This window comes from Coniosporium apollinis (assembly GCF_000281105.1).
Source record: "Coniosporium apollinis CBS 100218 chromosome Unknown supercont1.46, whole genome shotgun sequence".
Lineage (NCBI taxonomy): Eukaryota > Fungi > Ascomycota > Dothideomycetes > Coniosporium > Coniosporium apollinis.
In genome coordinates, this window is record NW_006913308.1 from 158,471 (window position 1) to 184,565 (window position 26,095).

Here is a 26,095-nt window from a genome sequence, read left to right on the forward strand (position 1 = left end):
CTAGTAGTTCTATATTCTATTTTAATCTATTATAATAGAAACTAATCTAGAGTATAGTTTAGAAACTTTATAGATATAGAATTTAGTATCTCTATAATATTATTAGAATCTAATACTTTCTATTCATAATCTACAAGTTTTATAAATATTATAGTGTTTAATATCCGACTCAGAAGTTTAACCTAAAGAAATAGGAGAAGAGTTTTCTTCTAGACCATAGAGTTTTTCTTAACCCTAGATATAACAAGATCTTGCAAGCACTATTCCTTTCTCGTTCCACCCGTATCCGCCTCGGAATGTCCTATCCCCACTTGAATCTTCCTACTCAAACCATCTCGCCTTCGGAGATGAATAATAAGCCGAACTTCCGCATCTCACCTGCGAAATCACTTGGAGACCTCCAAGCAATATTTGCTCTATTCGCTGCATACGCAGCATCTCTTCCTATTAACCTCTCATTCCAGGATTTCACCACCGAGCTGAACGGCTTGCCTGGCAGATATGCGCCGCCAACCGGAGAGCTGCTCCTCGCCCGGCTTTCCTCTGGTGAGGCTGTAGGCTGCGTGGCCGTGCGCTCACTTCCTGGACGTCCGGGCTGCTGCGAGATGAAGAGGCTCTACCTTACCCCTTCCGGTCGGGGGCTCGGCATTGGGAAATCACTCGTCGAGGCCGTCCTGGACGTGTCCGCCGGATTGGGGTATTTGGAGATGAAACTCGATACCCTGCCGTCCATGACTGCAGCGATCAAATTGTATAAGCAGGTTGGGTTCGTGGAGACCGAGCCTTACTATGATACGCCGATTGCTGGGACGGTCTTCTTAAGCCGCGGACTTCAGCTGATAGCTACTCCTCGAGTAAGATTCTTCTTATGCTTAAAACCGGAAGCCGGAGAACATTTACATGCCTAAATATGAAGCTCTCTAACCGGATAGCAGATGAAAGATGCATCATGTCACTGAGGCTAAATGCTCTAGCGGGAAAAAGCGATGTCGAATTTACGCCTTGAGCTTGTAAGCAGTTGCTTAGATTGATGGAGCACCAGTCAACAGCATAGAAAATCAGCCGTTTGGACCTGCAACTTGCTCCCGCCAGACTCAGGTGTAATAATAATGTGCTTGTCTTCCTTCTGTGGACTTTATAACCGTGCGGCTGTTGTAGGAATTTTAGGAAGCTGCGGGACGGAAAGACCTTCCGATTGAATGATGGTGTTAGAAGAGCACTTATTTAGAAGATCCTGGATATAGTTAATCGGCTGAGGCCGGAGGAGATAAGACTAGATACTTTATCTTCTATAACTGTAATGCCTATGCCTTACAAGCGAACTAATGTCATAAGAGCTACATAGTATATAGTAGAGTAATAGCTATCTATACTGCTGGAAGAACGATTATGAAACTGTTTAAGCCTATACTAAGCTGCAAGTAGCAAAGATTTTAAGACCTAAGGAGCTAAAGACTATAAGAAATAGGTAGGGAAATAGATCTAAACTCTCTACCGCTATCTAGAACAAGCTCGGCGTTTGATGTCACAAAAGCCCGACACAACGTCAACCCGGCCCCACTACAGAACCATAGAAAGTCCATGAAACTGTCCACGCTCAAGATCGCTGACATCCCTAGGCCATTACTGCTCCTCTCACTGCTCATCCTGGCACTCAGCACTCTTACCACATTTACCGCCCGCCTCACCCAACTTTCCCGCCAGCTTTCCCTCCCATCCATCCGCCGCTTCACAACCACCAGCCCCACCATGTCCTCTTACGCTAAAGAGCTCGAGATTGCCCAATTGGCCGTACAACGAGCAACCCTTCTCACCAAGAAAGTCTTCCACGAAAAAGTAAAAGGCACGACCGACAAATCCGACAAGTCCCCCGTCACAATCGGCGACTACGGCGCCCAAGCCCTGATCATCACCGCGATCCGGCGAGCCTTCCCGCACGACGAGATTGTCGGTGAGGAAGAGGCCTCAGACCTGCGCTCCAACTCCTCGCTAAGCGGTCAGATCTGGCAGCTTGTGCAAGCGGCGCGGCTGGATGATGCCGAGGCTGAGGAGACGCTCGGAGGCCCGGTGAAGAGCGAGAAGGAGATGCTAGATATGATTGACGAGGGGCGCAGTGCAGGAGGCGCGAAGGGGCGGATATGGGCGCTTGATCCCATCGACGGGACGAAGGGCTTCCTCCGCGGCGGACAGTACGCGGTCTGTCTCGCGCTGATGGTGGATGGAGATGTCAAGGTCGGGGTGCTGGGGTGTCCGAACCTGCCGATCGACGACTCCGCGCAGCTGGATGAGAAGGCGGGAGAGGACGCGACGGATGAGGGGAATGGGGTGCTGTTTAGTGCGGTGGCTGGGGAGGGCGCGACAAGTCGGCCGCTGACGAGGGGAGGGCTGGCGGAGGGGAAAGCGATTCACATGAGGAAGATCGAGGATATCACTCAGGCGACGTTTTGTGAGAGTGTCGAGGCGGCACATTCGAGCCATGGGGATCAGTTTGAGATTGCGAAGAAGCTGGGCATATCGAAGAAGAGCGTGAGGATGGACTCGCAGGCCAAGTATGGGTCTATCGCGAGGGGGGCAGGTGATCTCTATCTGCGGTTGCCGGTGAGAAAGGACTACCAGGAGAAGATTTGGGATCATGCAGCGGGTGATCTGATTGTCAGGGAGGCCGGAGGTGAGGTCACGGATGCCAATGGCAAGAGGCTAGATTTCAGCAAGGGTAGGACCTTGTCGGAGAACTCGGGGGTTGTTGCGGCGCCAAAGGCTGTGCACGCACAGGTATTGGAAGCGGTCAAAAGTGTGCTGGGAAGCAAATAGACCTGTCGGCGCTTGAGGTAGATCTCAGAGTTTAGAAGAAGTCCACATAAGTAGAATTCGACGTCTAAGCAGCTAGTCTCGCTGCATCCTTAACTCACTGCTTTCTTGCAGCACCTGGACAGTCCGTGATCATGTGACTGCGAAGTGTCATGTCGCCAGCTTCAAGGGAGGAAGGAATGAAAACCGTAAAGGCGCTCTTCTTCATGAGATATCTTAAGCTCTCCACCGTGCCGTGGCGCTTCTACAGCTGCTAAACTCGTACTTAAGCGGAACAAAGCCGCTAGAGTCTGTATGAGAGGTAGATGTAGCGAATTCGCCATCTGTAGGGTGTGATGTTATCCACAGGTGCGCGATCATATTGGTGTGAGGATCAGTTCCACGTCTTCACTCAAGGCCAGAGATATGACCGTCTAACTCCAGCCAAGTGCAAACTAACGCGGGATAGAACATGATTCAGAAGGCTATGTAGCATGACTGATCAGTGTTTGCACAAGGCACGGTGGTGCGATTGGTGTTGGCGGATACACCTGTCCCCTTGTGTCTCTGTCAAATCTCCAGAATGAGGTTGGTGGTCCCTCTAGTTTCTCCGATCTGTAACTGTTGGGTTTGTCTGAAGTTGGATTAAGCCTCCCGAGTCCAGATTGAAGCCTCTTCTGCGTAGGCGTTTATACACCGCAATCTCTACACTGTGCCATTGATGATTCACAAACGCGTGCTAAACCCACTATGTTCCGCCAGCGTGTGAAATCGTTACTGCCTCTGCACAATGATGACTGCCATTTCTCTCGCCAAGCTCTTGATCCTGACCAAACTCCGGCCATATGCAATGAGTACAGTATGATACAAACGTACGCGCCACCATCCCAACCATCCCAGTGACCTCGACTACTTGATTTTCTTGTTCTTAAGCTTGATACTTTCTCCATTCACAAAGATGCCCTTGCCCTTGTATGGTTCCGGCTTCCGCCACGCCCTAATCTTTGCCGCAAACTGCATTACCACCTCCTTCTCCACTCCCTCCAACAATATTCTAGTCGGCTGTGGCGTGCTCGCCTTCACCCCCTTCGGCACTCCCAGCTCCACTGGATGCGAGTATCCCACCTTCAGATTCACAAACTGCTGGCCCGGGTATTCTGACTTGACGGTCGTGGCTGTAGGCTCGACTGTCGCGCGGTACCCGACACCGACGAGACGCAGGATGGCTGTGTGGCCTTCGCTGACGCCCAGGATGTGATTTGCGAGATAGGCGCGTACGGTGCCCCACATTTCGCGTTGGTGTCGCTCTTCGGCGTCGAGGACGGAGAGGGTTGGAGCACTGGTAGGGGTGTCTCTTTGTATGGCGATGAAAGGCGGAATGGGCATGGACATTTCGCCTTAGGTTGTGTCAGCGTAATCCGATATGGAGGCGGAGACGGAGAAGCCCTACCTAGGGGCCCTATTATGTGGGCTGTGGACATGCCCTGCGTCCTGCTTATACGGCCGCCCTTCGTTCGAGGCGCCTCAGTGACCGTGAAGGTGACGTTTGGCGGTATGGAGAGCGGTGATTTGCCGATCTTGGAGCGACATGGTTGCGAGGAGCTGAAGGAGCGCGAGGTGGGTGGTTGCTGGAAGGCGGGTAGGAGGAATGCGGGTATGGTGGCACAGGGTACAGATAGAGGCACAGCAGTACTCTGCAAGCAGCGCCGTGAAGCCGTGCAGATCATTGTATGAGAATTGCTGTGAAGTCCATGTTCCTGATGCGTTACTCGGACAGTTGAAGTCGCGGAAGTCTCGCTTAGTCACGACGCCAAGGCTTCGCGATGCGAACTTCATCTGAACCTCACCCTTAGCAACGACTTGACAACCACTGTAAGCACACAGGTCAAATGATGCAAATGACCTCGCAAGCAGCTACCAGGAGGTGATCAAGACGATCGGAGTAACTCATGAACAAATCTTCATACCAACGCTGATTATATAGCATCACCAACACGAGGGGGTTCCCTTGATCAGCTGCATCAGGCTTGAAATCAGCTCTCATTTCGACTTCAACCATATTCTTCTCTGGGCATCTTCTCGGCAAGACCATAGGTCTTGTGCTTACTCATTCCTGTCTCTAACTTCCATTCCTTTTCCATTCAATCGTGTCAACTCATATCATAATGGCATCTAAGACGAAGCTCTACGCCGCAGTTCAACCCATGGTGGTACTGCTTCTCTTGTCTATTGGCCAGTCTACCACGGCTTTTCGCGACCCCAGCGTGAAGCACGACCTTCTGAAGTCGACGAATGCGCCATCACGCATCGACTTAGCATCCGAACTCCACCATGCATCGATCAATCAGCCGGAGTTTTCAACCGCCCTCAGAATTATTCAAAACTACGAATCATCGCCATCATGCAACCGGTTTGCCGTTCACTCCCTCATCAAATCGTGCCAATCGCTCGAAACATCTCCTGGAGAAACCCACAAACCTGGGAACATCGAAGTTGTGCTAGAGGAAGTGAAGTCTGAATTCGCGGCCAGGCTTGCCGTCTGCGAACTAACGGGCGCAAATGCCGCCATCCCCCCTCAATGCGCCCGCTTGGTCCCCTCTCATGCTCATTGCCAGAAGTCTGGCATTGGCGGCTTCTTCGGCGGAGCCAGACCAAAGAAGTCTGAAGGGCATGAGCTGTGCTACCCTGGGTTGACTACGCAGCAGTTTGACCAGTGCTTACGTGGTTTGGAATCGCGAGCGCAGTGGTGGACAAGCTACAGCAACGCCAGGCAGAATGCAGTTGTCGTCTGCCAGGCGAGCAGACACGCCATCGAACGAGGTATGTGCGATCCCCTACAGTGACTGCCCTATATATTTAACCTTGCGTGTCAGAGGAAATGCTCGTAATGTATAGAAACATGGCGGAAGTCACAGCAAACCAAGCGTCAGCTCTTTCAGCCTCTCTCGACAAAACTGATGGCCGACTACAGGAGGCAGAGGAATTTGCCGCCAAGGTGCGGCGGATGCAAGCCGACTATGTGAAAGAGTTGGAGCGGGCAACTGGGAGAACTTTCAGCATCCTGAATCAGCTGAGCACGGGGTTGAAGATGCTCTGGGACGACATCATGCATGTGTCTCAGACTACGAATGAGGCTCGATCAAAGCTCGACGCACTAACAGAAGTTTGTGGACTCCCGAGCGTGTATAACAGACACTGACAATTTTCAGAATCTCCACCATGCAAGCGATGACTTGGATCAGACTCGTGAAAACATACGGACCACGCACAACGACGCCATCGAGAAAACTACCGAGATTGCAGCTGTAGCAGTGCGTGGACATGAGGCCAGCCTTGAGAGGGCTCTATCTCTACGTCGTGAGCTAGAAAACGCTGGGCTGGATATTGGCAGCTGGACAGCGAACTTAAGTCTGGTCAATGCCGAGCTGGTATGACCATCTACCGTAATATCACGTGGACATCATTGACGAGATACAGGAGAGATTGTACGAGACGAGCCAGAGGACGCATGAACAGCAAGAGGCGAATTTAGAGGTATGGTTACAGCTTTCACGTTGGTGGACTCCAGCTGATGCGGCAGCAGACCCAGCAACGGCTTGGCGAACAGCTGAGGGATATGAAGGAGAGCGTCGAAACTCAGAAGTCCGCGATAGAGGATGCTACTACCAAGCTTCAGACCCTCGCCACAGCAGGAGGATTTGCCGACCTTGTCCGCAGCTGGGCTGGGCTTGTCGTGATGGCGTTAGTGATCAGTATGGTCAGCAAGGAGCTTGGCCGACTCCTGGTCGTTGTTGCTGGTATGCCTTGTATCGCCCCAAGACACCATGAAGCACTGACATTGAAATAGGACTTATGTGGGCCATTCTGAATACTTTCTCATGGCTTTATGTCTACGAAGGAGCGCACGATTGCGTTCGTCACGTCATAGCCAGCCTCTCGTCCTTCGGACAATCGCCGATATATCTCATGATTCGACTCTCCGCTTTCCTGTTCGTTGCCGTCGGCTTCGTTCTTTCAGCCCGTCGGTACCTCCACCGCTCTGCCCTGATTGAGACCGAAGAAGGGACACTTCCGATGATCGAGGCCCTACAAACGACGAAAAGCCCAGATAAGGAGACCCGACCGTACCCAGCGACGTTCTCATTCAGTCGCTGGTCTGTCTGACACGACCTTATGGAAAATGGTTGGCGACTGTATCTTTTCGCATCTACAACATCTGCGTGGCTGCATTTTCGAGATTTCGCTCATCAACACGCGGACGGGCAGTCCTATCTCATCGGCGTCTCGGTCTACATTCGGAATCCATCCTTTCACTTTCCCGGCGCTCGGAGGCTCACGGTTGCTTTCATTTGGCTCAACGTGATACCCATGGAATTGCTATTGGCACTTCCACATCTACGGCGTTAGGTTTCATGGCATGGGCTAGTCTGGGAGTTCAGGCCGTGGCTGCTTTGTTCATTGGCATATCGTTTCTTGCAATATCTTTGGAGGGGCTATGGGACAGTGGCTTCTGAGCTCGGCCGTCACTGAGGAAACTTGGGAATGGCTCGTCCAACCCTGATAATCATTAAACCATCTACTGAAGTACTACTTTGGATCGATATTTGCGCGTCAGCTATGAGCAAGAGGTTCTAAGACAAGTACGAAGTACCCGCTCAGCTTCTAGTTCAAGTGCTACTTACGTCCCTCCCACCCCGACGGCGCACGAGTGTTGGCCCTGAAGCTTACGTCGCGTTCATTCCGCATCTCCCCACCGTTCACGCCTCCAACAGGTGTCCACCTACCCAGCAGCACATACCCTTTCCACTGAATGGCATCAGTACATATGCCGCGTATCGCAAAGCAGCACAGCATTCACGCCGGCCGGCACCCCACTTCACGCACAACGGCTGTAGGCCTCTCTCACCACCCCCTCATCACCATCTCTCAACCCTTACCTTCATCGTCCCGCCCACTTCCCTCCTTTACGAACCTTCCCGCAACCGCGCCAACGATGGCCAGCACAGCCAACGCCCACCACGCGAGCCAAACCCGCCCGATCTTAATCCCAAGCCCAAACAGCGCAAGAAAAACCACCGGCCCCAGCGTCCTGGTGCCGCTACTAACACTCTGCGCAATCCCATGCACGGTCCCAAGCACCCGCGGGTCGGGACAGCAGTTGTTGACCAGAACCGTTGTGGCGGGGAGAGCGAAGGTGCGGGCGGCGGTCTGGAAGAGCAGCACAGCGGCTATGGAGGCCCAGATGGGCGGCCCGGACGCGGGGGCCGGCGGCGGAGCGGAGGAGGGGATCAGAGCCAGCAGCGGGGCGAGTGCGTACGCCATTGGGAAGAGCAAGAGCGAGAAGCGGTAGGTCGTTACCGTGCTCAGCCGCGCGGAGACGGCTGGATACAGGAGAAGCTGCAACGTTATGCCGATGATGCCGAGGATCGCGAGGGCGAGGCCGATCTGACGTGGGGGGAGCGCGAGGCCGCCTGTGAAGGCGAAGGGGAGGGATTGCGTGGTACGGGATGGTGGGGAGGGGTGGGAGGCGTCGAAGCGCGGCGTACTGAGGAAGACGAACCAGAGGTTGTTGAAGGTGCCGACGTGCATTGCGAGGAGGCCGTGCGAGAGGAGGGTTGTTAGGACGTTGTGGGTGAAGATGCGGCGGAGGGGGACCTTGGCTGACGCTTTGGGGCCGCGGGATTTGGGGGGTGTGCTGCTCGATGCTTGGAGTTCGACATCGGTGGACGTATTCAAAAGTGTGGTGTCTTCTTCCTCTGGGACAGCGGCATATCTATGTGAGCTTCTGTGGCGAGAGATCAGGCGTCTCAAGTAGCGGCCAAACCTGAGGCCGTAATCGGGCTTGTCTCGACGAGCGTCGAGAGTCTAAGTGGGATCAGTGGTACGGCTTGAAAGGGGTGGACTGCACAGCGTGATACCTCTTCAAGACCGAGTATTACCATCGACGACGATACAGTCAAGAATACTGCACTCGCGAGGTTTGGTAGGGCGTACGGCCATTTTGTCATCCAATGTATCCCGTCTTTGCCTCCCAACAGCGAGCCAGGTCCGAAAATGCTGGGGTAGCTAGTGATCGGATCTGCTAGAAGACCGCCTGTGATAGGATATCAGTCTTGATCAAGCAGGCGATGCTGAGAGTGGAGTTATTTACCCATGATAGGCCCCTAGTAAGGTCACTCAGGTCAGTTGCCAAAGGTCAGGGAGCTCGGTAAACAAAAGTCCCCAGGATAGAACATTCACCGGACAAGAAAAGTGCTGGAGATGTGGATGTACAGGTAAAAGCGACGCTGATGGGTTTTCATTTCAACAGCGGCCATATAATCATAGCTGATTGTGATGTCCTCTTCGCCCCTGGAACGAACCCTGGATCTCACCAGAGGTGTCGTCGCAGTCAGGGCAGATGAAGAAGGGATCGGAAAACGGGATTGGAGGCAGTATAGAGACTCACAATAATGACACCAATATTAAACGTCATAGGCAGCAGCAAAAAAGCCCTCGATTGATACCTACAAAGACCACTATCAACACCTACAACCACTACAAACAAGGATTCGCCATCGACATACTTCTTCTCCCTAATAATCTCCGAAATCATCGTCCTCATAACCCCCACATTCCCATTCAACGCGCCCCCAAGACTCCTCCAAAAGACCGCCGCCCCAAAGCTCTTGCTAAACCCAAATCCTACAGCACTAACAGCCGTGCCCACCAATCCCACCAGCAGCACCGTCTTCCGGCCCGCCCACTCCGAGTCCGCGATCCGGCCCCACATAATCGCCGTCAGGAACTGCGCGAAGGTGAACGCGCCCTGCAGTATGCCGGCTTGGGAGGAGATGGTGGAAGACGAGAGGGACGGGTCGAAGGATTGCAGCTGGTAGTACATGTAGGCCTGCAGGCTTGTCTGGGTTAGGGGCTCGGCGAGACGGGCGAGGGTGAGGATTATGAGCTGATCTTTGCGGGGGAGGGAGCGCCATGTTACTGGTGGTTCCTTTGCTGGGCGCTCTGGGGCGGTGATGGGGAGGAGTGTCGAGTCACTCCCCGGCGGTGGGTTGGCGAGGAGGTGGGCTGCTTCGCTGTTCGCGTTGAGCTGTGTTCCGATAACGCTGTCCTCGGAGGATCTGCTGCTGGGCGTGAGAGTATCAAGCTCTATGCCCTTGTAGTCATCGGCTCCCGGACCGTCTTTCGATGATGAGCTGCTGCTCGCTGTGGAATGAGAACGGAGGCCATGCTGAGTGCGAGACATTATACATCGTATACGCCTACCTCACTACCTAGAAAAAGTAACAGAAAATGAGATACTTGAAGACGATGTCTTGGAGCTGTCCAGAGAGGATTGATGTCTCGCGAGAGGCAAGAATATCCAGCAGACGAAAGAGCGGACGAGAGAGATATGGACATGACCGAATGATATCTACACGGTTGTTTGTTGAGCCGGAAAACGCACCAGTGCCGACTCTGCCGGCCATCATGTCCGCACTTGCAGCTTGGAAGTGGAGAGCGAATGGGAGCCTGAGGTTTCGAGACGCTCCTCGGCTGCCGCTTTCGGCATCGTCTCACGTGCTCTCTCCAAACCTCCACCTCTCAGTTAACTCGAGTAACTGAACTGCATCCGTAGATCACAGATTAGGAGGCTGTGACTCCTGACGCTTGTGTATAACCTGAAGCTCCCTACTGCAACGTGATAACTGTGTATGGCTAAGGTTAAGTTTGCTGGGTTGGAGCAGCTGGAAGGGGGGTTCTTCAACATATCACCATCAATCAAGCGCTGAGAGAATAAATGATCGATCCATCAACTGCTTCCGCGTCTGATTGTTTGTGTGTTTGTATCTCCAGGACCTGCGTCGACAAAAACCTAAAGACAGCCCAGCCGTCCCGGCCCCATCGAGAAAGTAAAGCAGGAAAGCCGTATGTTCAACTCCGAACGTTCTCCCATAAAATCTTGAACGCAATGCCACACTCGCTCCCTCAACTCACGCTCAACCCAACGCCCACTCCCGCCGTCCCGGTCCTCTAGCAGCCATCAGGAAATTAAGTGGAACGCAGCACCAAAGCACAAACAAGCTTAACTGGCACAGCCTCACCGCGCTAACCTGGTGCTAAGACGCCGGTGCTTAGAGGCTCAGCTGCCACCAGAAGCGCCCCCCAAAGGACTGCGGCTTCGCCATGCTCACCTGGTACTCGGACGCCGGCGCAGAGGGCTACTTCGCAGGGCTCTAGGGGGAACAGCATGCAACGCAGAGCGGCGGCCGCGTACACCTGGTGATCGCACGCCGGGACGTTGAGGCGCTGCTCCCGCAGTGCATGCTGTATGAAACAAGAACGCGACACGCGAGGGAAGACGGCTGCTGGAGTGCGAGAGACGGACGAGGAAATGAGGAAGAGGAACGGAGGAGGAGAGGTGGAGGTAGACAAAGCGAGGAGGAGAGATGGAGGACAGGAAGCAGAAGATCGAGGCAGGAAAAAAACATGAAAAAACCTGCGAGAGCCTGAGGGGAAATAGCCCCAGACTCAACCGACACCCCATCCCAAAAACCCCAAAAGACTCCTAGCGCTGCCCGCGGACCTGTATAGACTGGTCAGCACGTGATAAGGGTGAGACTTGTGCTCAACTTACGTTCGGCGGACGTGTCTCCCAAAGCCACCGAAAAACCACTTGTGCAGTCCGCAAAACTGTGAACGCTGGTCAGCATGTAGTCATGACGAGACAGCTGCTCTACTTACATCCGGCGGGCGAGTTCCTCGAAGACAACAAAAGGCTCTCAGTGACGTCCGCAAGGCTGTGCATACTGGTCAGCATATGGCGGAGGTGAGCATGGTGCATTGCTTACATTCTGCGGTGGTGATTGCAAACGCCATGAACCTCAACTCCCTCAATCCTCGCCGTGGTGCCTTGCAGCCTCTAGTTACCCGTCTACCCTGCGCGTGAGGGATTGTACCTCTTCCACGCGGTGGTCATCTTCGTGGTATCGTCCCGGAACTTTAAGATGAGGAACTGCTTGGCTGGGAGGATCTTGCCAAGGGCCTCCAGATACGTGTTGGTGTCGGCGAGGAACTCCTCTATGAAGATGTCCACCTCCTCGGGCATGGACTCGAGTAGTTTCTCCGCCGCCACGTAGCCGTCCTCACGAGCCCTCCAGTTGAGGAAATCGGCGAGGAACTCGCACATCTTGCCGGCCCGGAAGATGTCCTCCAGCTGCTCTTCCGTCGGGATGATGGTGGTGTCAGTCTCGTATGCGAGCTTGAGGACTTTGTTGACCTGAATAGTCGACCTCTCGGCCCAGTGACGAAGATGCACCTTCCGATCTGCCCACTTCATGAGTGCCAGGTAGTTCTTCGCTTTGCGCCAATCCTGCCCCCTGAACAGCTTTTGTTGGAGCTCACCCCAGGCTTCGGATCCTTCCTCTGGAGGCGCGGCTGGCTGGGCTGGCTGAGCGGGTGGTGGAGGGGCCGCTTGAGGTGGAGGTGGCGCGGCTGGTGGTGCGGCTGGTGGTGCTTGAAAGGGCGCTGCAGGGGCCGGCGGAGCGTGATGAGGCGCGGCTGGTTGTCCTCCAGGTACCGCTGCAGGAGCCGGCGGACCATGATGCTGCTGGCCTGGCTGGCCTTGAGCAGCCGCTGCAGGTGCCAGCGGCTCTTGAGGAGGCGCAGCCGGCTGGGCTTGAGGGACCGGCCGTTGCGGAGGAGGAACCAAGATGCGGGGACGAGGCACATCTCGGAGCACCTGTGGTGCACGCCGGCGGAGGAAGATTGGCTGCCCGCCCTGGGCCGGAGGCGCCGCTGCAGGAGCCAGCGGGCCTTGATGCTGCACAGCTGGGAAGACTTGAGGCGCTGGTGCAGGAGCTGGCGGCGCATGGTGAGGGACAGCTGGCGGTACCTCAGGCGCCGGTGCAAGGGCCGGCGGCACATAAAGAAGTGCCGGAGGCTGGGTTTGAAGCACCGGTGCAGGTACCGGGCGCACAGCTGGGAGGACGTCAGGCGCGAGGGCGGGCGGAAGCGGGAGCTGGACCAGCGGAGCTTGAGGCGGCTGAGATCGCCGGGCGACGCACGGAGCAAAACGTCTTGCAGGCATGAGGGAGCGAGAGCGTGCGAGACGAAGGCGGAGACGTTTTGCTTCGCGCGAAGCCGGGGCCGGGAGCTGGACTGGTGCAGGTGCTGGTGCTGGTGCAGGTGCTGGAGGAGGCACAGCAGCCTGCTGGAACCCCTGTAACTGGTCGGCAGCTTGGAACAGAGGCTGCGGCAGCGACTGAGGGGGTGGTCGAGGAAGGACGGCGTCTTTTCGGGGGAGGTGAGGAAGGACCGGAGCTTGCGCCGTAAGAAGCTGCGCGGTTGATGATGATGATGGTGCTGCTGCTGGAGCCGGGAGAACTTGACTGGCGGCTGCAGGGACCCGGTACCCATAACGCATCGAGCTCGCTGGGGTGCCATCATCCAGAGCAGCGAAGAATGCTGCTGCTTGGCCATCACGACGTGATGCTCGGATGATGCCCCTCGATGCTGGTGGGCCGGGTGTGCCCAGACTGAGACGGGAGAATGCAATCAGAGGCACCGCCTCTGGATCCACAACTGGTTCCCACTCCATGGGATCGCCACCGTCCGCGTCGAGAGCGGAGGCGGCTGGAGGAGGCGCCAGGGGGATGATCGGGGTGCCAGGCATCACCTCTGGATCCGCATCCGGTTCCAACTCCATGGGATCGCCACCGTTCGCGTCGAGAGCGAAGGCGGCTGGAGAAGGTGCCAGAGGGATGATCGGTGGGCCGACCGGGTCTGCTGGAGGAGCTGCAACCTCTGTGTGAGATGCACAACGTTCGCAAGAGTGACGTGTGCTGCTGGCCTGTTGCGGTTTGCAGACACGACTTCCGTGAACGGAGTCGGCTGCAGGACGAGACCGCGGCTTACGAGACGAACTCGGACAGGCCAGGAGGTATGCAGGAAGCGCGGGAGAAGAAGTCTGTGGGGAGAGCTCTGTCACCGTCGTCTGCACTTCGACAGCATGAGGGACTGGACCCGGCTGAGCTGCGACCACAACAGCTGCCGTTCCATGAGCTTGAGCTTGAATACGCGCTGGCCTTGCCTCCAGGTCCTGCTGCGCATCAGAGGCGGGAGTCGCTTTTTCAGTCGGCATTGCCTCCCTAGTCCACCGTCCTTCGACAGTATGTAGGAAGTCAAGCGAGCTGCGCTCCTCAACACGGGTAGGTGTGGGACGATCAAATCCTGGCTGCTGCAGAATCAGGCGCTGAACGCGGCCTTCATCTTTGGCATGAGTGACTTTTCGGATAAGATCCACCTTGACCGCGGCCTCAGCTCCAACCTTGGCTGGTGCCTTTGGTTGCTCCAGATCTTTCAACTCGCCGTCTTCACCACGGTGCTGATTGTCGATGGGGGGGCCGTTGGTGTCGTCGCGCCGCTGCGCCGTGTCGCGGGAGAGGGACCGGGTGACGAGGCGGGTGGTGAGGAGGACGAGCGCGGTGACTGGGCGTCTCGAGTAACGCCACACGAGGACGCAGAAGACGACGAACTGAGAGTGGAAAGATCGTTAGCGCTATCAAGGAAGATCTTCCAGCGGAGAAAAGCCCACCACAACGGTCAGAGAGGTGAAGATCGTCGCGATGCTCATATCATCGTAGAACATCGGACAGTCCATCGCCATGCCGAAGGCCCAGAGAAGAAGCCGACCGACGCAGACGGCCAGGCAGGAGAACTCGACCCCCTTGCGGAGGTCGCAGATCCCCATCAGCGCGTCGATGACGGCGGCGGCGAGGGTGCCGTAGGCGGCGAAGGCGAGGAGGAAGGAGACGAGAAAGAAGAACATGGTGATGGTGATGGTGTTGGTGTTGGTGTTGGTGTAAAAGCCTTGCTCGACTGGTGATATATCGCTTTGTGTAGCTGATGTAGTCAGAAGTCGAGTGAGGTTGTTGCGAGAAAGGAAGTGGAGGAAGGAAATGAGACTTTAAGGAAACCGCGCTAGAGTCAACAACAACAGCAAACGGTGCGATTCACGGGGCATGTGACGCATCAACGGTGAAGTGAAGTAAAAAAGGAAATGAGCCCACATGCTCGTGATAACAGACGAGTGAATGACGTGCATCGTCCTGTTCACACGATTCTGCCATCTTGACGGTCACACATCCGATATCACCGTGGGAACTGCTCGATGGACTAGCTAGCTTGCGCGTGCACTTTGATCTGGATCATATCCCTCTGGTGAGGCCACATCCAGCCAGTCAATTCAGGGATGGATATGTCTTGGATCGCTCACAGCAGGAGTCGTAGAGGAATCATCACGTTACTTTGAAAGATTATACGAGAAGGCACTCTGGAGAAAGATACAGCAACGGCAAGGCAAGGTAATGTTTGAGGAGGAGTTGCATTCTCCAGGACCACACTTCCAAGGCCGTAAAGCTCACTTTGTTCGAGACACATATCGTCCTTTCTTGATTGCTGACAAGATGAAAGGAAACTGTCAAAGAAAACATGTCCCATTGTGTACGAGCGCCAACCTGAGAAGTGTATCTTTGGACCCCGTTTACTCATCCTTTTCCATAACCAACAGCCCTTCGCAGGGCTATGGATGATGGATCCATCGAGCCCAAACAGGCTGTAACAGTACAATGGAGGCTCTACGATGACGATGAAGAGTTGGAATCACTCGTGAAGCGACAACATATGGGTGGATGAACAAGCGGCGCTGGCTTCCTGAGCTAGAGCTCTCATCACATACGAGTACAGGGCTTGAAGCCGACGGCCTCTCCTGGAATACGCATGTCTCACTACAGAAGCGCGGTAGTCCTCATTCATATATCAAAGGCTCTAGCTCCTACAGCGCATCGTTCCTTGTAGAGATCGAGGGGGAGAATGTAGCATCACTGGGGAGAGGACTTCCTTGACGAACCCAATTCTTGGCGGACGTTGACACCACCCCTGTTGCAAAATCATGTGACTCTGAACAAGGGGGGAATGCTCGGTGGTGAGGATGATCCGAGATCTGCGCGTTCGGCATTTGCTTCGACGATTGCGTGCTCGAGGCGACGATGCGACCATGCCCGTCCAGAGGAAAGCGCCTCAACTGTTCAGCGCTCTTCCACCATGGAGCCTTGGAGCTGTGAAAAGAGCCCGTCGAGGGCCCAATCCCTCCCGGATGCTTGCTCAGCGGTGGCGTCTGGCTCGCCCAGCTGTCGCATTTCTTTCCGGCGCCAGTGCTGTGGACAAAACGTCCTGAGATTATTTTCTCCTGCGATTGCTCTTCCTCAAGTCACTCTGTCTGGGGCTTGTTTTGCTCCTGTGTACATACCGTTACATACCGTTGATCCCCTTTGTTTGTCTGCCCAAAGTAGAGCTTCTTTTTACTGCACAAGCAGCCGGTGTCTATCACCATGCATTTCCAGCAGACACAGTCCGCGGGCTCTGCTGCGCCAGCAGACGACCAGAAGCCCATGAAGCAGTTCATCCAGACATCCTCAAGCCTACCGTTCGGCCAGAGCCTCGAGTTGTCCTCCATCGGCGGCCCTACCTACCTCACCGCCCAGACCCTGATCCAGCAGGTCGCATACACACTGTCTGACAAGCTCTTCGCCTACTCGCCAGAAACATTCGATCTAGATTTTGCCGTAAAGCAATGGAAAGAGCAGGACGAAAAGAATGCGTTTGGCTATACAACCGGAGTTTCTCCCCTCGAGACGCGGACAGGAGCGGGCTCGATTGCTCTAGGATACATGTTCTCCAATGACTTCGACCTCAGCAAGCGCCATATCCCGCAAGCGCTTGTCGCATCTGCGTCCAGTCTGCACCAATTGCGCCCAGCACTTGACCAGCTATCTCTGCTTTACTCCCTGGCGAACCCCCTGGTCGCCCATGTCGCCGCCGTGGACTACGCGGCGGGCTCGTCCTCCGGCTTGGTCACAGACTACGTGTCCGCCCTGACCATTGCTGACGAGCTCGGCTTGGGATTGGTGTCCAGTGCGTCGGCTTATGAGGTACAGCACATGTCCCTCTTCGCGACTCTGCTCGCCAACATTGTGCCGACAATTCACACATACGACGGACTTACTGTCGGAAGAGAGACTGTAAGAGTTGACGCCCTAGATCAAGCTGGGTTGTTCCGGGTGTACCAGGCCATCTCGAAAGAGACTTCCGGAACGGAGAAGAAGCACTCTGACAACGAGGGCAGAGTCGTCCGCCTGCTCAAGGCTTTCAACGAGGAGCTGGGAACGGACTACAAGCTTTTCGAATATCACGGACACCCTGCGCCTGAATCTGTGCTGGTGGTGTTCGGCACCGTGGAGGCCTCCCTCGCTGCCCAGGTTGCGCAATCGATGGCCAAGGAAGGCTCGAAAGTTGGTGTGATCAACGTTCGGGTGTACCGCCCGTTCGTCGAGGAGCTCTTCCTTGAAGTCCTGCCTAAATCCGTCCAGCACGTTGCTGTTCTCGGTCAGGTCAAGGATTCCGTAGCCGTGTCCGATCCCTCTGAGCATTCTCGCCTCTTCAGCGACGTACTGGCTGCTGTCAGCTTCTCCCGTCAGCTCAGTGGCATTCCCTTCGTGGATGATGTCAAGTATGCCCGAGAGCAAGTGTGGACTCCCGCCAAGGTTGTCAGCGTGTTCCGCCAGATTGGCCACAAGTCTGCCTCCATTGGCGAGACTATCAACGGCTCCGAGGACCTGGGGGATCTAGACATTTTGGACAGCTCTGTTCAGCAGTATACCTTCTGGGACATCGCCGAATCGGCCTCAGCAAGCGCCCCATTGGTTCTTGGCCAGTTTTTGTCAGCAGATTCTCCAAACTATATCTCGGTCCGCACTGGCCACGACAACCTGGTGCAGGGTGGTGTCATCCGGACCGACATCAGAAGCTCTAGCAAGTCTATCGAAGCCTCTTACTTCATTGATACTGCCGACGCGGCATTCGTGGGCGATGAGAAGCTCCTTGGAGAGTTCGACGTTTTGAACGGGTTGAAGGATGGAGGAATACTAGTTGTTAAGCTCCCAGGCGCCAAGGATGAGGATCTCGAGAAGAGGCTTACTGTCGGAGTTCGCAAGGCCATATTTGCGAAAAACGTTCAGCTCTTCATCCTAGACCCATCTGCATCGGAGAAGGTAGCCGAGGACAGCATCCTTGAGACCTACCTCGCCCAGCTGGCTTTCTTGAAAGCCGCACGTAATGACGCACTTTTCGCCAGTGTACAGAAGCTAGCTGCGATTAACGGCAGTGAACAGCTACTCGACAGCCTCGCCGAGGAGCTGGAGAAGACACTCCGCCAGGGCAAGGTCCCCGAGTCCTGGGCCATAATCGAGCCAGAAGTAGAGAGCATCTCGCTGCCCACAAATATTAACGTCAACAGCTTCACCGCATTCGAGAAGATCGACCCCGAGCCGCCAACGCTTCTCAAGACCTGGGTAACAGCCGCCAAGGGCCTCGCCTTCAAAGAAGCCTACGGCACACGCAACGCCCTCCGCCCCGACCTCGGCATCAAGACCTTCGTCGTGCACGTCAAAGAACGCCGCAGACTGACACCCCTGTCCTACGACCGCAACATCTTCCACATCGAGTTCGACCTTGGCGATTCCGGCCTCACGTACGCCATCGGCGAAGCCCTGGGGATCCACGCCGAGAACGACAAAGTGGAAGTCGAGGAATTCATAAAATGGTACGGGCTGAACGCGTCCGAAGTGGTCGAGGTGCCGTCGCGCGAAGACCCCAATGTGCTCGAGAACCGCACCGTGTACCAGTCGCTGCTCCAGAACGTGGATATTTTCGGGCGCCCGCCGAAGCGCTTCTACGAGGCGCTCGCCGAGTTCGCCGACGACGAGAACGAGCGCCGGAATCTGCTGGCGCTAAGCACGCCCGACGGCGCGACCGAGTTCAAGCGCCGCGCAGAGGTCGACACGATTACCTACGCGGACATCCTCCTCGAGTTCCCCTCGGCGCACCCCTCGTTCCACGACATTGTGCGCATCGTCGCGCCGCTGAAGAGGCGAGAATACAGCATCGCGTCCTCGCAGCGCGTGACGCCGAACTCGGTCAGTCTGCTCATCGTCACCGTCGGGTGGGTCGACCCCAAGGGCCGCGACCGCTTCGGGCAGGCGACTCGGTATCTCAACGGCCTTGTGCCTGGGGCGCCTGTGACGGTGAGCGTCAAGCCGAGCGTGATGAAGCTGCCGGCGAAGAGCACCGCGCCGATCATCATGGCAGGTCTCGGGACAGGCCTGGCGCCCTTCCGGGCCTTCGTGCAAGAGCGCGCGTTGCAGAAGCAGCAAGGCGAGGCCGTCGGCTCCATCCTGCTCTACATGGGCTCGCGGCACCAGCGGGAAGAGTACCTCTACGGCGAGGAGTGGGAGGCGTACCGCGACGCCGGCGTCATCACTTTGCTCGGCCGCGCGTTCTCGAGAGATCAGCCGCAGAAGATCTATATCCAGGATCGCATGCGCCAGAGTCTCGGGGAGATCAGGGAGGCGTACTTGCAGGGTGAGGGCAGCTTTTACCTGTGTGGGCCGACGTGGCCCGTCCCGGATGTTACTCAGGTGCTGCAGGAGGCGGTGGAGGAGGAGGCGAGAGTGGCGGGCAGGAAGGTGGATAGTCGGAGGGAGATTGAGACGTTGAAGGATGCGGGGAGGTATGTGCTTGAGGTGTACTAGATGGGTGGACGGACGGTGTGGGGTTGGTGACGTGGTTTGGCGTTTAGAATAGACGAGAGGGTTTGGTTTTTTCAGCCAGCGCGGTGTTTGTGCACTTGGAAAAAGCATGGTTAGCATCGTGGTCGACGCAATAACAATTCCGTTGTTTGCTTTTGTGTCTTCCTGGTGCATCACAACCCATCACCACGTTTCGAACACACAGCCCATTGTCCTCAACACTGCGAGCTAGGACACCAGAGCAGCGTCTCGAATCAAGCCGAACCATTGTTGCAAAGCCAGACGTAGTACGAAAAACCCCCTCAGCCACGGTGCCAAAAACCCCCAGGAGTAGCAACCGCACAATGAAGCCGCCCTCATCCATACACATTCAGCCACACGGCAACGAGTATATCGAAGCAAAAAAAAACCCCCCCTTGGCGCAGCGCCCAGCTCCTCTAAACCTCAAACCCAATCCTCCTCCAACACCCCTCCACATCCCGACAAAGCGCCAAGAATCCCTCATCCCCAATCAGCTCCACGACCCAGTCGTCCAGCACGGCCATCCGCTCGTTCGCCGGCATTGCGGCATAGGCTTCCGAATTCTCCTGCTCCGCCGCTGGGTCTGCGGCGGCGATCAAGGCGGCAACTCTGTGCACGCAGTCGCGAGCGGCGGGCGGGACTGTAGCGGGGTCTGAGGTTCGGGCGGCGGACATGCTGCTTGGTGCTGTGGCGTAGTCGGAAGACGGGAGGGTGCGGGGCGGCGAGGACGGGACGGTTGACGGACGTAGGGAGGAGGGAGTGGGCGGGGGATGGGATGCTGCGGAACGGTAGTGACGGGCGGTGGACTCGCTGCTGGCGAGTGCGCTAAGCGGACGCTTTGAGCCTGCGGTTTGCGGTGGGTCGGGAGGGTCGTCGCGGCTGGTTTGCCGCGCCTGCTTGTTCGAGGAGGTGGGTAAGGGGCTTGAAGCGCGTAGTGTCGCGGAAGTGTCCCTAGCTGAATCATCCACGATGACAGGGGGCTTCGGTTGGGGCTTGGCGATGCGAGATGCTGAGGGGTTCCGTTTGGGTGGTGCTGCGGCACTGTCAACGAAGTTTGGGGTGGGCAGTGGCGGCAAGGCTGCTGAGCTTGGTCCATTGGAACTTCCAGCATCGCTTGATTTCTGCGCTCCGGACGTCCTGCGGAAGGGCAGTTCCCGTCGTGGTGGGATGAGGTCGATGAGGGGGTCGTCGAGCTGTGTCACTGGTGCTGTAGAGGGCCGTCGGGAGAATGTTTGAGATGTGTCGTGGGCAGCATCTCGGTCGAACATTTCATCGCGAGGCTGGAACAACGGACCCACTGAGTTGGATGGCGCTCGATCTGTTGGTGGATCCGAGAATACTAACCGTGGCGGCAGCATATGTTCAGTACTCTCCACCTCGTCGATCCTGCTGAGCGCACTTCGTCTAGACACCGAGGGTGGATAGAGACCGGGAATAGAGGTTGTAGGAAAGCTACGCTGGCTGGAGTCCGACGCAGCAGAAGAGGGTCGGAAAGTCTGATGCGATTCCGTAAATTGCTGAGATGGTAGTGTGTAAGACCGTTGCAGGTGGCCTTGTACAGCATAAGGCTCTCCGTACCGCTGTGTATCTGTCAGATTCTCACGGCCGAACCCATACACTGCTTGAGGTTCTTCTTGAGAGACGTAGCTTTGCTGCATCGCGATAGGGCCATGGGCCGTGGACGGTCTGTAGGAGTCATGGCTGTGTTTGACCTGGCGCTCCGTCGTTGATGTAACGGGACAGGGCTGAGCAGGGTAAGTTGGTCTTTCAATCTCTGAGCGATTGCTCAACGCCGAGAGCGACGCTGGCGGGCATGAAGGTCCGGCAGCTATCGTTGAAGTGGAGCTTGCCGGACGGCCAGACCCCGAAGGCACGTCAGAGATTGGACAGCCGAGACGCTCAAGGAAGCCTTGCACCATATGAAAATCTTCGTCGGTAGTGAACTTGACCTGCAGCCTCCTGATCTGCCACGTTGCTTTGAGTTAGTTCGATCAAGGTGTGCTGATGAGAAGACGGTACCTTGCCGTCGGGCAGTCTGTATCGGATGGCCAGCAACGGACAGCGCCTGAGAGCCGATATTGGGAGCTGCTCGTGGCGCAACTCAATGGAGTATCTGCGAGCATCCGCAGCCATGTTCTGGGCATCTTGAATGATTCCCTCCAGCTGAAGGGTTTCCTGGTGGAGAAATCAGAGAGAATGAACATGCAATGGTCCACGCAAACACAGACTTGGAGGAAAAGCACGGGACATGGCAGGCACGCATAGCAAAATATACCAAGACTTTAGTCCCTTGAGTCACCTTGACCACTGTTGGCGCCGCAGTAGTTGGTTGATGTACACCAGGCTGGAACGAGTCAATAACGAAAGTGAGATCTTGTGTGGTGTGCTTCCATGAGAACTTTTGCTCAGTAGCGGCATCGGTTGCCCATGAGAATTTGAGTAAAGGTAAACTAATCATCTCGTAAAGGGCGCCTTGTGGTAAAGGTTCCCTTCCGGGGCTTGTTTTCGCAGAGTCTCGCCTGGAGATGTTGAGTTAGTGCTGAGTCGTTAGTGATTCAAGACGCTGCTGCAGGGTTTGCAGTGGATAGATATCTCCTTGAGCTGGTGAAGAAGACCAGCGGCGGAGAGTGGCCAGGCGTGCCAGGTGAGGGTGAGATGCGGCGTTCAGCCCAGAAGGGATTCGATACAAGGGTCCAGAAAACGCTAACCCCCGTTAGGCAGGATCGCGAAACTTTACACGGCGCGCGCAAAGTGATGTGAAGCTCGCCGAAACCGCGACAGGCATGTTGTAATGCGACTGGAAAACAAAGCCGGTCAACGCACGAGCTCTACCTTCTCGCTGCAAGCATGAAGTGAACTATCCACACTTCAGCTGCGGCGCCCGGAAACTTCGAGGAATCTGCCACTCTGGCTAACTTCTGCGCACTGTTGCCGTGAAAGCTGCCCACCTGGTGACGGTATGCGTAATGTGATGATGCTCCATGCTCCCATGTGTTGCAGAGCTACCTGACTTTACCGCTGATTTGCGCTGACCTCTGTGCCTAGATACCCACCATCGAACTCTACGCCATCGTAAACCATGGCCCCTCGGCAGCGCGAGCCCTCGATTGACCGCACGGACGAGTACGACAAGTTTATGGAAGACTTGGCCGCATACCATGAAAAACGAGGGTATGTGCAGCATCCGGAGGACCACTCGCACCGAGATTGACAGTATACTGCAGTACCGTCCTGGACCGAGAACCCAAAGTCGGCCCGCGACACCTAGACCTCTTTCGGCTCTACAAGCGGGTATGTGAGGAAGGAGGCTACGATAAGGTGTCAGATATCAAGGCAAAGCCGTTAGCTTGGAGGAGGCTTGCTGCTGAATTCCTTCCTGGAGTGAGCAATATCACGGGCTTGGCCTTCCTCGTGAAGACAGCATATTACAAAAACCTCGCGTATGGTCCCATGCCGTTCAGTAAGACAATGGTACGGATGCTGACAAAGTCCGCCAGCGCATATGAGATTACCAACGTCCACAAGAGGGAGCCGCCGCCCAAAGAGATCCTAGAAGATGTCACGGCTAAGGGCGGCGACCTGCTGAACCGAACACTCGAGAACTTCCTCATACCTGTTGGCCGAGATGCAGAGAGCTCGGCGAATGATGGCGACAAGGACAAGGACGGCGAAGGCCCTGATCGAGAACCGGCGAAGACACCGAAGGAAGAGAAGATGGACATCGACGAACCCGGAAGCACAGGAGGGCGAGTTACTAGAGGTGAGAGTTCTCGCAGAACGAGCGCCTACACTACACGTGTTTACCTCCCTCGGCTCACAGTAAGCTTACAGTGTCTGCTAGGTCTCCGGCATGCGCCTCCACAACGCGTCCTCTTCCAACCTGAGGTCTCCTCCAGACAGACACGCCAATCCTCTAACCGATTGAACTCGCCAACCCCAGGATCAAGTACTGTCGGCGCACAGACGAACGGCACTTATGCCACCTCGTTTTCTCTCGCCAACTACGAGCCGAGCCAACCAATCGCCTCCTCTGTTAAGCCCGTCGTCACACCAGGCAACAATCCAGACTACTTCCGCAATATGGCCAGGAAACTCGCTGCAAACAGAGCATCCAGGGGAGTCCAGCACCACAAGGGCATGATGCTTCCTGGCAGTACGTCACCTGTTCTATCATTCAATAGCCGCTTCTAACACACTCACGATGACAGCCGGCTTTATTGGTCCGAACATTTACATACGAGCTTTATTGGCGCTTCAATCTGGCATCGTCGAGGAGCAAAAATATGCACTACACCATCTTGTCAAAATATCACACGAACGGGGCGACAAGTACAGGTTCGACGGTTTTCCAGGCCTCGCTGAAGCTTTGATATCTAAGGTCTTGGAAGTAAGCTCTTTGTTCTATGACGTCAGGTGGGAGCTTTCCTATGCAGATTCCGACTCGACTGCAGGTCCTTATACTCTCAACGGCCTTACCGGAACGCCTGATTTGCTTCAGAAGATCGGTGCATTGACGCCTCTCGACGCTGAGGATGACATCCAGACTGAGGAGTTTTCTGAGGCTCTGGCTACGATCAACGAGGCAGGTCTGATTCTCCGCAATATGGTCATGCTCGATCAGAACGCCGAGTATGTCGCGAGTCTTCCGCTCGTGAAAGACTTCATCGTCATCGCACTGAACTTGCCGCATGTCTCTTGCACCGTTGAGCTGCAGCATTACGCATTGGAGATCGCGGAACAGCTAACAAAGTTCTACGTGCTGGGTGGTCAAAGTCCACTGTATCAGTCGCTACTGGCACAACTCGAATCAGCTGATCGGGGCGCCATCATCACATCACTGAGAGCTCTTGGACGAATCGCTATGAACTCCGAAGTCAACAACCGACTGAGCGATGTTCCGGTCGCAATATTGCAACGCATCTGCGACTGGCTGCTGATCGAAGACGAAGAGCTCCGGCTCGCCTGCCTGGACTTCCTGTACCAGTTCACAGCCACTCTCGACAATGTGGAGATCCTGGCGCGCAATGTCAACAGCCAAAGTCTGGTCAACCAACTTGCTCGTCTCTTGCTTTACCATGCACATTTTGATGAGCGACGGGAACGGACACGTACTCTTGCCAAGAATGGACCGCCTCCGGACACGCCGCCTCGTCTTGCTTCCACGATAGTCGAGCAACTAGCTGTGATCGAGGAGCCCGAGCGAAGCTCCCAGTGGTAAGTCAATCGCAAAATAATCTCTATCGCATTACATGTCTGACTCCTCCAAGGCTCAAAACATGTTTCGAAGAAGACCCCGCAGGCGAGATAACCCAAATCGCTTTGTGGACCGCCTACAACCAATCCTTCCAAGCCGCGTCGCAACAGCCCGGCCGCCCCGCCCTCTCCCAAGCCAAAGACTTCATCACCAACGTCTCCAACACCTTCCCCGGCGCCATCGCCCAAGTCGTCCAACAAGGCCCCATCGCCAAATACACCATCAAGGGCCTGCGCCCGCGCGCCGTCCCCGTCGACCTCCGCGGCCGGCCCTACATGCCGTGCCAGTGGCTGATCCCCGCCCCACCCTCCACGACGCTGCCGCCGCAACTCCCGAACCAGCCGCCGCGCCCGAAGCTCCAGCCGTGCAACGAGTACGCCTTCAAGCCGGCACAGATGTGGGAGCACGTCCTGAGCTCGCACCTGGGTCTGCCCCACGACGCCGCGACCGGCAAATTCGACCTCGAGATCGTCCGCTCGACGAGCGACCCCATGGTGGATGTCAAGCCGGACATCAAGCCGCTTCCCGAGCGCAGGTACGACTGCAAGTGGGGCGGCTGCCGCCACTTCGCGGCCACGAACGGAGAGAGCAATCCGCACGTCGTGGCCAAGCACATCAAAACCCACCTGCCCGACGACTCGCCGCAGAGCGCGCACAGGTCTAGGCACAACCGCGCGCCGCCGCCTGACACCGACACCGACCACTCGTCGACCCCGACGCCCGGCGGCGCAGCGAGCGCCAAGGCGGCGCACAAGTACTTCCTGAACACAGCGACGGACGAGCGCAACGACGCGGCGGGCCTGCCGCTCGCAAGCGTGCTCGTGCTGCGCAACCTCGCGCGTGGGTTTGGGAAGATGGATGCCGCGAGCGGCGGCGACGAGAGCTGGGTCCGCAGCGTGTTTGCGCCGGTCAAGGAACAGCTGTACTACGTCATGGCGTACAATCTTAGCTTGAGGGAGTATATTGCTAGTTTGACTAGGGCGGTGGCTGCGGCGGGTGGATAGGTCTGGTAGGCGCATTGAGGGGAGGGGTAGAGGCGATGGGGTGGGACATGGGCACGGCGTTTTCGGTTGGGGAACTATGGGGGACATTGGAGGGTGCTACAGCGGGCGTTCGACCATGGTGCAAACTGGTTGCTGGGTGTGTTACCAGTTGGCGTTAGATTCCAAGTTTGCTCCTTCGTGTTAGTCGCAGGTCCGGGAGGATCTCTCAAGATTTGGGACCGTTCCAAGGGATTCGATAAAGAAAATACCCGAGTTGTATCCGCCCGTGGACTCCTTTGCGCCCCTTGATGCTAGCTACATGAGTTGCCAGCTTCCTCCAAGCCGCGACCTGGATCGAGATATAGTGTTCTCTTTCGGGCAAGTAGCACTTCTCGGCTAGCCGGACATACATGCCGCCACGTAGATGT

General features: G+C 56.0%; 8 protein-coding genes across 8 annotated transcripts; 4 read left to right on the forward strand and 4 right to left on the reverse strand.

The window, feature by feature from the left end:
• Nucleotides 1-296: 296 nt before the first annotated feature.
• On the forward strand, nt 297-2,811 carry W97_07901 (uncharacterized protein; the record flags this gene model as incomplete). Its single annotated transcript, XM_007785770.1, has 2 exons — nt 297-766; nt 1,620-2,811. 2 exons carry the CDS (start codon nt 297-299, stop codon nt 2,809-2,811), a joined length of 1,662 nt encoding a protein of 553 aa, XP_007783960.1.
• An 885-nt stretch (nt 2,812-3,696) lies between these two features.
• W97_07902 (uncharacterized protein) lies at nt 3,697-4,514 on the reverse strand (the record flags this gene model as incomplete). Its single annotated transcript, XM_007785771.1, has 2 exons — nt 3,697-4,184; nt 4,238-4,514. 2 exons carry the CDS (start codon nt 4,512-4,514, stop codon nt 3,697-3,699), a joined length of 765 nt encoding a protein of 254 aa, XP_007783961.1.
• Nucleotides 4,515-4,952: 438 nt separating this feature from the next.
• Nucleotides 4,953-6,951, forward strand: W97_07903 (uncharacterized protein; the record flags this gene model as incomplete). The annotated part of the gene is made up of 6 exons (XM_007785772.1): nt 4,953-5,607; nt 5,661-5,950; nt 5,997-6,215; nt 6,265-6,321; nt 6,371-6,584; nt 6,635-6,951. The coding sequence occupies 6 exons, from the start codon at nt 4,953-4,955 to the stop codon at nt 6,949-6,951; spliced, it is 1,752 nt and encodes a 583-aa protein (XP_007783962.1).
• Nucleotides 6,952-7,713: 762 nt separating this feature from the next.
• Nucleotides 7,714-10,030, reverse strand: W97_07904 (uncharacterized protein; the record flags this gene model as incomplete). Its single annotated transcript, XM_007785773.1, has 4 exons — nt 7,714-8,652; nt 8,706-8,881; nt 8,939-8,951; nt 9,236-10,030. 4 exons carry the CDS (start codon nt 10,028-10,030, stop codon nt 7,714-7,716), a joined length of 1,923 nt encoding a protein of 640 aa, XP_007783963.1.
• A 1,302-nt stretch (nt 10,031-11,332) lies between these two features.
• On the reverse strand, nt 11,333-14,593 carry W97_07905 (uncharacterized protein; the record flags this gene model as incomplete). Its single annotated transcript, XM_007785774.1, has 5 exons — nt 11,333-11,350; nt 11,402-11,457; nt 11,509-11,564; nt 11,703-14,299; nt 14,360-14,593. The coding sequence occupies 5 exons, from the start codon at nt 14,591-14,593 to the stop codon at nt 11,333-11,335; spliced, it is 2,961 nt and encodes a 986-aa protein (XP_007783964.1).
• A 1,561-nt stretch (nt 14,594-16,154) lies between these two features.
• On the forward strand, nt 16,155-19,412 carry W97_07906 (sulfite reductase (NADPH) flavoprotein alpha-component; the record flags this gene model as incomplete). The annotated part of the gene is made up of 1 exon (XM_007785775.1): nt 16,155-19,412. The coding sequence occupies one exon, from the start codon at nt 16,155-16,157 to the stop codon at nt 19,410-19,412; it is 3,258 nt and encodes a 1,085-aa protein (XP_007783965.1).
• A 434-nt stretch (nt 19,413-19,846) lies between these two features.
• On the reverse strand, nt 19,847-20,788 carry W97_07907 (uncharacterized protein; the record flags this gene model as incomplete). The annotated part of the gene is made up of 1 exon (XM_007785776.1): nt 19,847-20,788. One exon carries the CDS (start codon nt 20,786-20,788, stop codon nt 19,847-19,849), a length of 942 nt encoding a protein of 313 aa, XP_007783966.1.
• A 1,721-nt stretch (nt 20,789-22,509) lies between these two features.
• Nucleotides 22,510-25,688, forward strand: W97_07908 (uncharacterized protein; the record flags this gene model as incomplete). Its single annotated transcript, XM_007785777.1, has 6 exons — nt 22,510-22,601; nt 22,655-22,870; nt 22,928-23,190; nt 23,272-23,583; nt 23,639-24,644; nt 24,698-25,688. 6 exons carry the CDS (start codon nt 22,510-22,512, stop codon nt 25,686-25,688), a joined length of 2,880 nt encoding a protein of 959 aa, XP_007783967.1.
• Between the last annotated feature and the right edge of the window lie 407 nt (nt 25,689-26,095).